Source organism: Mangifera indica, chromosome 3 (assembly GCF_011075055.1).
Source record: "Mangifera indica cultivar Alphonso chromosome 3, CATAS_Mindica_2.1, whole genome shotgun sequence".
Taxonomy (NCBI): domain Eukaryota; kingdom Viridiplantae; phylum Streptophyta; class Magnoliopsida; order Sapindales; family Anacardiaceae; genus Mangifera; species Mangifera indica.
The window spans coordinates 18,930,110-18,940,134 of record NC_058139.1 but is presented as its reverse complement, the minus strand read 5'-3'; the positions used below and the strand labels follow the sequence as shown (position 1 = coordinate 18,940,134).

At 36.1% G+C, this 10,025-nt stretch overlaps 2 protein-coding genes across 6 annotated transcripts; both read right to left on the bottom strand.

Moving 5' to 3' along the window:
• Nucleotides 1–1,163: 1,163 nt before the first annotated feature.
• Nucleotides 1,164–3,375, bottom strand: LOC123211421 (TOG array regulator of axonemal microtubules protein 1-like). 4 transcript variants are annotated; one of them, XM_044630143.1, is made up of 6 exons: nt 2,874–3,375; nt 2,651–2,757; nt 2,403–2,550; nt 2,109–2,303; nt 1,787–2,028; nt 1,164–1,690 (listed from the first exon to the last, which is right to left on the bottom strand). In XM_044630143.1, exons 1-5 carry the CDS (start codon nt 3,084–3,086, stop codon nt 1,795–1,797), a joined length of 897 nt encoding a protein of 298 aa, XP_044486078.1. In that variant the 5' UTR covers nt 3,087–3,375; the 3' UTR covers nt 1,164–1,690; nt 1,787–1,794. The 4 variants fall into 4 exon arrangements, with proteins under 4 accessions (XP_044486078.1, XP_044486076.1, XP_044486077.1 ...); XM_044630141.1 differs by having other exon boundaries at nt 1,164–1,700; nt 2,874–3,374; XM_044630142.1 differs by having other exon boundaries at nt 1,164–1,668; nt 2,874–3,374.
• Nucleotides 3,376–4,986: 1,611 nt separating this feature from the next.
• LOC123211420 (pentatricopeptide repeat-containing protein At3g06920) lies at nt 4,987–9,100 on the bottom strand. 2 transcript variants are annotated; one of them, XM_044630138.1, is made up of 4 exons: nt 9,006–9,100; nt 8,812–8,890; nt 5,888–8,720; nt 4,987–5,482 (listed from the first exon to the last, which is right to left on the bottom strand). In XM_044630138.1, the coding sequence occupies exons 2-3, from the start codon at nt 8,843–8,845 to the stop codon at nt 6,067–6,069; spliced, it is 2,688 nt and encodes an 895-aa protein (XP_044486073.1). In that variant the 5' UTR covers nt 8,846–8,890; nt 9,006–9,100; the 3' UTR covers nt 4,987–5,482; nt 5,888–6,066. The 2 variants fall into 2 exon arrangements, with proteins under 2 accessions (XP_044486073.1, XP_044486074.1); XM_044630139.1 differs by having other exon boundaries at nt 8,827–8,890.
• Nucleotides 9,101–10,025: the final 925 nt, after the last annotated feature.

Sequence of the window (10,025 nt, the reverse complement as noted above, 5' to 3'; positions counted from 1 at the left end):
AAGTCATTGTGAATTTTGACCAATAAAGAGAATTTGGTTAGCTATATTATGGTAGGAATGATGGAAAAAAAGTGAAAATATGGGAAGTATAATAATTTGGGAACTGCTAAGGTATACTGTAATGTATTAATAATTTCATCAATTGATTTTGAGATTATATTTGTTTATAAATATAAACTGAGTTTTTTTTTTTTAATCTTTTAGGTGCTGGTGTTGGGAAGAGTTAAAGAGGGTCTTTGTTTGAATTTATGGAGTCTAGAGAAACAAAAAATATAGGGGTGCTAGAGTTGCAGAACCTTGCAAAAGGAATGCAGGAAACTACCATGATTTTTGACAAAGATTCTCGGTTGGGTGGAAAGGGTTCATCAGCAAACATAGTCAGGGTTGATCAATCAGATGTCAACTCTGATTTGTGGTGACTGAAGCTTCCATATGCGCTGGTACATTGTTAATACTTGTAAACTCTTCCCTTGTGGCATTGTATCTTTTACTAAGATGAACCTTGGTACGGTATTTTTTTGTCTGCTGCATAAGCCATTCTTTCTCAATTATACATGACTTCTTGGTTTTCATCTAGGGTTTGAACTTCATGCCTGTGCAATCAAACCCTGGTATTTTGTAATGTGTTATGTTAATAATCTTCTCAAGTATAATCCCTTGGATGATTGCTACAAGACGGCATTTACGTGTATATTTGAGGTATCTTTTGGCCATTCAATATGACTATGTCCTCACTTTCCTTTCTAGATTCACAAATTTTGCATTTCGTATGTTCCATCTCGATTTGGTTAACTATAAAGTGTAATGAAAAGCAATGTTTCATATTTCCGACTCTAGATCTTGGCATATTCTCCAACCATTGATTTGCTAGTTACCAGTAGATGTTAATGTAGATTTACATACTAACCGTATATGTTTGCTGATGCTGCTTTGTGTGTACTTTGTAATGTTTAGTCTGTGTTCGGGAGAAGTCTCTTTCAGTTTCTCTGAGCATATTGCTGTTATTTATTGAATTGCAGGCTATTCTTATGCATAGAGGTTTGGACCATGAATGGTGTGGGCTTTTTACATTAATACACGCTTGTCAGGTGCAACATCAGAGTGAGATTCCAGATACGGTTTGTTGTCTACTCTAGTCATTTTTTGACGATACTGTTCCTCTATTTGTGAAAGTAAGCATTCTTAACTTAATTTCAATTAAACTTCAGACCTTTTTGTTGCATGAAAACTGTTAGGATCAAATTCACTACATGAGAACTTCAACTTTTGCAGGAACTTCATGATGAAGTTAAATCAGATATGAAGAATGCTGTTGTTGTGAAGAAGAGACAGCTTAAGCTTTATGCCGTACAAGCCATTAGCTGATGTCGCGAAGGCTTTGTTCTCACTGATTCAACAAAGTAGCACGACCATTTGCTTTCTTCTATGGCTTTTGCTATGTACGCAATAGAACATTTAGTATTGATTTCTACGGCTGATTTCCTCTAGGCTTTATTTGGGAGAGATAGCCTAAACTCTTGAGTCTTGGACAATTACAATTCTTTTGTTGGTGTTGCTGAAATCTTTATGAATTGATGTTGCTTGCTCAAAACAAACTGAATTATAGCTCTTCTTAGAATGGTTTTGCATGTAAGAACTCCAGGATGTAAAGCAGTCTAGCGGCTCCCACTAATCGATATTATTGAAGCAACTTACAAAAATTGTCATAAAAAAAATCTAATAATTTATTTGAGCATTTTTTACCATTTTCTCGAAGAGTATCAAGAGAAGTAGAATATTAACCAACCTTAAACTCTATTGTGAAGTTGTAATTTTGAGCATGGACTGAGCATCAATGGGTGGCAAACTAGATTGACAAAAGCTTTGCCATGCTTCCTGCTTTTGCTCTTCATTTTCTGTAAATGCATTGTACATGGAAATTACAGTACTTCTGGCAGCTTCTCTCGCCTCGGGCAGTCTGTCCTTCAACAATTCGGCCGATATTTGAGCCAATGAAACCAACCCAAATTCTTGCATTTCTTCTAGTCCCTAGAATTGTTCAATTCGCTCCATTATTAGAGACTTCAAAATAAATCAGTAAAAATACATGAGAGATTTACTAGTGTTACCATCTTGGAGACACAAATAGAAATGGACATAGCAGCTTTTGCTCTGACTCTAAGGTTGTTGTGGCTGACATATGCCTTGAGCTTATGAAGGAGAGGCAGTGAAGTAATGAAACCCACCATTGCCTTCAGCGTCTTGTCTGCTTCTTCACAAACAAACTTCTTGTCTTGTGAAGCTTTAAGCAGTAGCTGAAGTAGCTGTAAACCCACCACAAAAACTAAATCATTTATGAGAACCTGATCTTATAAAACATGACTACACAATCTAAACTGAAAAAATTAAAAGGGAAAATTTACCATGTTATCAAACGCAGCAGAATTGGTTGAGTCGAGTAATTTGTCCCCGAAGGCTTTGAAAATGTCAGAAGCTGCCATGATAGAAGTCTTGCACAAAGCACTTCTTGGGTTCTTCATAGCTTTTTCCACTACCTCCATCACTTTCTCCCTGTAAAAGTCAGCATCAAATGCATATATAAGCCAACTGCCTTCCCCATCGAAACTGAAACAAGAACACAAAGTTCTTCCAAAACAAAAAAGTTCCTTACAAGATAGGGACCAAGAGAGATGAGTGATACAAAGCAAACCGCCTTGCATTATTAAGAGACTCGCAGACCTTTGTCCAATCCTTTGATTCTAGTCCTTCAATTAAGCTCTGAAATTTCATATTCAAACAAACGAAAATCAGAAAAAGGAACCGAGTCTGCGCTAAAATCTGTAGAAGAAGAATAAACTGAAGAAAAAAGCGATTTTATAATGAGAGAGGCTTACTTGTATCTTGGACTCTGGATCAGATATGGCTTGGAGATTCTCAGAAGAGATGTAATCAATAGCCGCATCTGAAGGTAATGGCAATGGAGCCTTGTTTTCACCGTTTGCTCCAAAATCAGGCTGTTTTTCGATTGGAACTGAGATTTTCACCTGCTTTTTGGGTCTCGCCGGCGAAGTTGTTGGAAGCGCATTATCGATGGGTCTCAACGGCATTTCTTGCGAAGGAGGAAGAAGATTGTAAAGTTCCAAAATTTGATGAGAGTTATTTAAGATTACTTTATGCAATTATAGAAGGTAAAGAAAGGTTGCCATAATCCTATTTGCCGAGCTTTCTGAAATTCAAAATTTGAAAGTAAGTTACAAATAGCCGTTAGATCTTTATAGCAACGGTCATATCAATGAAGTCTGGAAGGAATCTAAGCTGTAAATATTGATCAGCAGTAAATGCACTCATATGCTCCTCTTACTATACATGGTTTGACTAGGCCGGTCATTAGGGCCCCGTTGCTCAAGCCCATATCCGAAACTTTTATGGGCTCGGGTTTTCGGCAGTTCCATTTGCTTTATTTGGTCCGTTCAAACAGGGTTTATTCAATAAGTTTGAGCTTTAGGCAGAATTTCTGGCCTAACCAACCATTTCTGAAATCATTTCATGTGGAAGTTTTATCGACTAAAGCTGTATCTGAAATGAAAGAAGAGAAATACAAACGGTCATGTTTTTTTTTTTTTCAAATTTTTGCATAATTTTTTTTTATATGCAATTTGAGATTTCACATTGATGTAAATTATGCCTTCATATGGTAAATCAAATTGGAGAATGTCACCGACACCGAGCAATACCTTGTTGATAAAGAAAATGATTTCATCCTTAATGCATAAATTATATCCTTTTAAGTAAAATCTATCTTCATTAACGAAAAAATAATTGTAAAAGGTCATCAAAATTTTGATAAACCAATGTAATAACTATTTTGTCCTTTCAAAAATGAAACCCCAACCCTATTACTTTGAAAACCAACTGACCCTTGTTCAACTGATCCACGCAACATCAATGATGGCATTTCTTTAGGTCTTAAGGTTGCCACTAAAGATTGTGAGAGAGCTAGAAATGAAGATGGTTGTTGCAATGATGGAGAGGAAGAAGAAATTGAAGGTTTGAGGAGAGGGCAAGAGGAGAGTGCATGGAAGAGTGATGAGAGAGAATGGTGGAAAGCATTAGGGGTCAAGAGAAAACAACAAAATGAGCCCCGAGTGCAGTTCATCGATGACTAAGTTGACTCATGAGTTGAGAAAGGGTGGTGAAGGCCTGATTTAAAAGGTATGAAGTCTCATGACAATGCAAAAAAAGACCTATAGCCTCTAATTGACAATTACAACTTTATCCTTAGTCATGACATCGTTGTCCTTAAATCAACTATCATAATCGCATCAACTAAGATGTTATCTTGACTTCTGGTTTTGCAACTGCTAACGAATCAGCGTGCCATTTGGATCTTGGCTACAACAATCATAATCTTCTCTGTTTCTGCTTCTCCATTTCAAACCATGTCTTCCTTATTTTTAACTTCATCTTCATCTCCATTCTTTGTCCTCAAATTATTTAGGGTCAAAATCAAAATTTTACACAAACTAATCTAAGCATGTTAGTCATTCTACTTGTCTAAATTGCATATTAACTTGCATATTAACTTCAGGGGTAAAATCGAAAAATACACTAATTAATTAAAGTTTTTTAGTCATTTTGTATGTCTAACAAAAATCAAACAATAAGGGTAATACAATAATTATAAGTCTCAAAATCCACTAGTTAGGTTTTAGATGAAAATATAATTTACACATTCAGGTGGAAAAGTGTTTTATAGGGTGGGAAAATGTAAATCACTCTTTTAAGGTTCAGTAGCAACAACTGGATGTGTTTAAGTAAGCTATTCATATAGCAGGCAGTTTAGGGATGGTGATATTCTCACACTTCCCATAAAAATGACAGGCTAAAACAGGATCAATGGCGGTTCTTGTTTCCTAGTCTTCTTTGACTTTAGGGATACGTGGCGGCAACCAAAGTTCCATCTTTTGAATCATATAAAGAGTTGCAGTTTGTATGGATAAAATGAAATAGAGCATAAACTAGATGGGGACTCCCCATAAATGATTAATTATATCACCTTTCTGCATGTATAATGTAACCAATAATCTCTTCCTATCTTTATTACATTTCCCTGGTCTGACAATAAATGAAAAATTGATGATACAGAGCAAGATGACCGAGCTGAACAATAATTATACTTATCCTACGAAGTCTTTCAACAGCAAATTATCTCAAATGGTTAAGAGGATAAAAAAGAATTTGATTATAGCACATTAAAAGCATCCACTGAAAGAAGCTAAAATTGTACCTACGGAGAAGACTCTTAGACATGTTACCACATATGCAATCCATGAATTAACAATGTGTTCGGAGCAGAAGTTACCACATCTACAGAACCGAAATGCAGCGCCATCACTTCATGGAACAAATTCTTGATGCAGATTTAGCGTATATGTTGGAGCAGTGCAAATGTATTAGTAGGCCTTATCACCAATGTTTGAATTGCATGTCTGATGTCTGGTGCCTGCATCCATAGCATGAGGTCAAGACAATTACCCAGAAAGTTACAGAGAGCATAAATAAGACTAACAAATAACAGCTTTTTCCCCACCATAAATCTTTTAACAAATAACATAGACAAATTTCTATTACGTTCAGAGAAATCAAAAGAATGTAGCATAACACAGCAATAGATTGATTTTTCAACTAGTTTTGGTGTTATCCAACACCTGCTACAGACCTTTCCTTGGATTAATCAAAATACATTAATGCCACATAGATTAGCCAAATTATAATATTAAGCTACCCAAAGAACTGTCAATTAGCGAGAACAATTCAATTCTAGTAATGGCATTGGAATGTTTACAACAAAATTCAGTTCATCATTCTATAAGACTGATAAATACATCAGTAATAGAAAAGAGAATACCTCCGCTGGGAGCAACTTAACACCAGTAAGAAAGGGATGAGATGAAGACTTGTTATCAATCTGCCATCCCAACAAATTGTGCATCAGCAGGGAAAAGAGGCACCCCCTTATGACCCAGAAATTCACCCTGTACACATGATCAACTGATTCTTTAACAATCAATTAGAACAAACATGATGTTACCAAGATCTTGCAGCATGTTGAGACTTAGCAGTTTCCCTCAGGACAGCCCCTACAATAGCTGCCTGCTCGAGACATTCAGCTTTATGAAGTGCATCTAAAAGAACAACACAAGTTTTGGTATGAATATTGAAACCTTTGCGTCTGGTTTCCTCAAAAACTGCATATGCATCCAATGCTCTATTTGCATAGCTCAAACCTTCCATGATAGCATTATAACAAGCAGAATCAGGTATACCCCCATTGGCCTTGAACCTATCAAACAGCCCATTAGCCTCTTCAATATTCCCAGCCTTTGCAAGTCCTGAGATCATGGTAGTGTAGGTGATGGTATTAGGTTTTAAACCTTGCTTTTGCATCTCTTGCCAAAACACAAAGGCCTTGTTGAATTTCCTAATCTTACAAAGACCATTTATGACAATACTATAAGTTACACGGTTGGGTGTGCACTTCAAGTCTTTCATGGACTGAAAGCAGACAAGGGCTTCATTGATTTCCTCTGCTTTTACCAGGGCATCAAGCAAGCAATTCCATGTGTATGCATTCGGTGTCAAACCTTTCTGCATCAACTCTTCCATGATTAGATAAGCTTCATCAATTCTACCAACTTTCCCAAAACCATCAATGAGACTACTATATATAACTACATTTAATTCTATGCCTTTTGCTTTCGCTTCTTCAAAAAGCATGTAAGCTTCATCAAGTCTGTCAATTTTAGCAAGCCCGTCAATGACAGAACCATAGGTAACAACAGTAGGGTGGTGACCTTTTGTCTTCATTTCCTCCAGCAGCTGGTAAGCTTTGTTCACCTTACCTGACTTGCAGAATCCATCAATAACAGTATTGTAAGCACGGGTGTCCAAAACACAACCTTGCTCCTTCATTGCATAGAACCACTGATAGGTTTCATTGGCAAAACCTGCTTTCACAAGGCCATGAATCAGGATGGAATAGCTCTGTACACCAGGAATCAAGCCCCGAGCCTTTATTTCCTCAAACAAAGCCCTGCCTTTCTCAGTTTCCCTGGCTTTGAAAACACAATCCATGTAGGTATTAAGGAGCATTAAATCAGGCGAACAGCCACTTTGCACCATTTCCTTGTATATTTTGTGACCATCCTCTGTCCTGCCACACTTGAAGAAATTCCTAATCAAAGATGTGTATACAATAGCATTTGGAACCTGATCAGAATCCAACATCTTTTCATAAAGCTGGTATGCATCATCCACTCTACCATGCTTGCCCAAGCCATCTATAAGTGAACAAAAAGTTACTGCATCTGGGTGGCAGATTTTATGATCCAGTCCTTCAAAAATAGAGCAGGCTTCCTCAAGTCTTTGAGCTTTACAGAGTCTATCAACCATTATGTTTACAGTCATCACATTAGGAAACAAGCCAGCTTCTTGCATGGCATCCCTAACCTTCAAAGCATCCTCCAGATTTCCAGCCTTGCAAAGCATGTCAATAAGAATGTTATAGGTTGTAATGTTGGGCATTGCATCTTTCTTCATCTCCTCAAATATCCTTAAAGCTTCAGTCACCCTCTTGTTCTTCCCCAAGCAAGTAAGAATGCAATTATATGCAATGACACTTGGTATGCACCCCTTTGCTTTTAGCCTCTCAAGTAAGCTGTATGCTTCATTAAACATCCCAGCTGAGCCATAACCCATGACCATGGTGTTATAAGCATATACACACGGAACCTCCCTGTTGTGGTGCATTTGCTCAAATATTTCCACAGCCTCCTCTATTCTGTTAGCTTTGCAGAGAACCCCTATCATACTAGTATAAGTTACATCATCAGGTGCCAGCCCATTTGCTTTCATCTCATGAAAGAATTTCCAGGCAATATCCACCTTTCCTACCTTACCAAAACAATCTATACATACATTATAAAGAACAATGTCACCGTGAAATGAATTGTTCTTCATCTCATTCAACAGAGAAAGGGCATCATCAACGCAACCCTTCTTGGCAAAAACACGGATAAGAGTTGTAAACAGATGAACATTAACCTCATAACCTATCTCCTGCATTTGACGAAAAAGAGCATGCATTTGATCAGATTCATTAACCGCAGAAAGAGCACCGATCAAAGTTGTGTAAGCTGAAAAAGCAGGCCTAAATTTGAACTTCCTCATGGTCTGAATAATACAAAATGCTTCTTTCAGCTTCTTTGACTTAACACAGCTTAAAACTAACTCAAGACATGTTTCATTAGTTGGGCCAAATCCTGCAAGACACATCTCTCCCAAAATCTCTTCTAGACAATCAAATCTTTTACCTCTAGCCATCACCATAAGAAGTGAATTGTAGGCTTCTGGACAGTTTGCTTGGTCAAACTTCCTCTCAGCCCACCTGAAATAATTTATCGCCACGTCAATATCCTTCATCCTCCTCAGAACTCCGATAACTAATTCTGGCTGAGGTATTCCATTATTCGCATCAAAAAAAGACAAAGCATTCTCAATAGAAGGTCCCCAAGGACCACTCTGCAAAATATTGTACACATCATCAACAATTTTTCTTGCATATTCATTCGTTCTTGGGGCTTCTTGGGTACCATCCAATGAAGATCCATCCGCTAAGGATGATAACTTTTTATAAATACTGAAAATTCGATAGCGGTTCGAATTAAAACGAACTACTACTACTGCAAGCACAACAAACAGCAGCTACAAATCATGATTTCAAGCCATGCAAAGTTATGTGTAAACAAACAAAAAAAAAAGAAGAGGCCTTACACCATTCAAATTTACCTGGGTTACGAAAGAGCATCTTCAATTATACATGTCTAAGCACTCGCTCTCCCTTTAAAATTACCTGGTTTCCATGAAAAAGAAATCCATTTCAAACGTGCTTGTTTGGATGCTAAGAAAAAGCCATAGATTTATAAACTTTCACTATGGCGAAGAGCAGAGATTTCTAGATCGCATACCTTTCAAGTTAGAAACCACTGAAAAGTTTGGAGAATCAGGGTTTATCTGAGATTCCAATTTCTTCCTTAGAGACTGTTTTGTAGCTGGGCAAATGGGCCCCGGACCGAACCTGGCCCGGCCCGCAGAGCCAGTCTGCCTCTAAATACTTCAATATAAAATTTTAACTTCAAAAGTATAAATAATACTTTAAACTTTAAAATTAATTGTCAACAATAATTATGCCTTAAATTTTAAAATTAATTTAAAGTAATAAATATAGTATTACTATTATTGATTTGGCTGAAAATTGTAAATTTCAAATTAAATGATACAATAACTAAAGTTGTTACAAATTAAATATTATCATTTTTATTAATCTCTTTCAAATTTATGTTTTTAAAAAAGTTGTTTGTATTTAAATATTTATAAAATTATTATTAATAAAACTATATATACAAATAATATATATATATATATATATATATATATATATATATATATATATATATATATATATATATAACTTTATATATAAATAATGACATGTTATCATGTGATTAAATATTATTTTATTTTAATTTAAAATTATCTAATCATATAGTGACACGTCATTATTTATATGTGAAGTTATGCATATTATTTGTATACATAATACTATTCAATTAATATAAGCCAATCTATTGAAGGGACTAAGCTTTCGGAGACTAAACTCGATTCAAGTCTTGTGTCAAAATGTAAACTCAAACTTGTGCCAAGGCGAGGAGGACCTCAGGCCTTTTGCAATATCACATGAACGTCGATACGTAGTCATCAAATGGGTATCAAGATCACATAGACTAGCCCTAAGTGCTTTCACAGAATAACATAATACGTCATTCTAAATTTTTTTACTCGAAATCACTTTGATCGAGATTCATGTCATCATACACACAGTCAAACACCCCCAAAATGCCTTCATGCTATCAAACACATAATTGGACATGTTTATGAAAGTATCATCTCATGTTGCTTTCATTAGGCATTAAAATTTATTTTCTCAT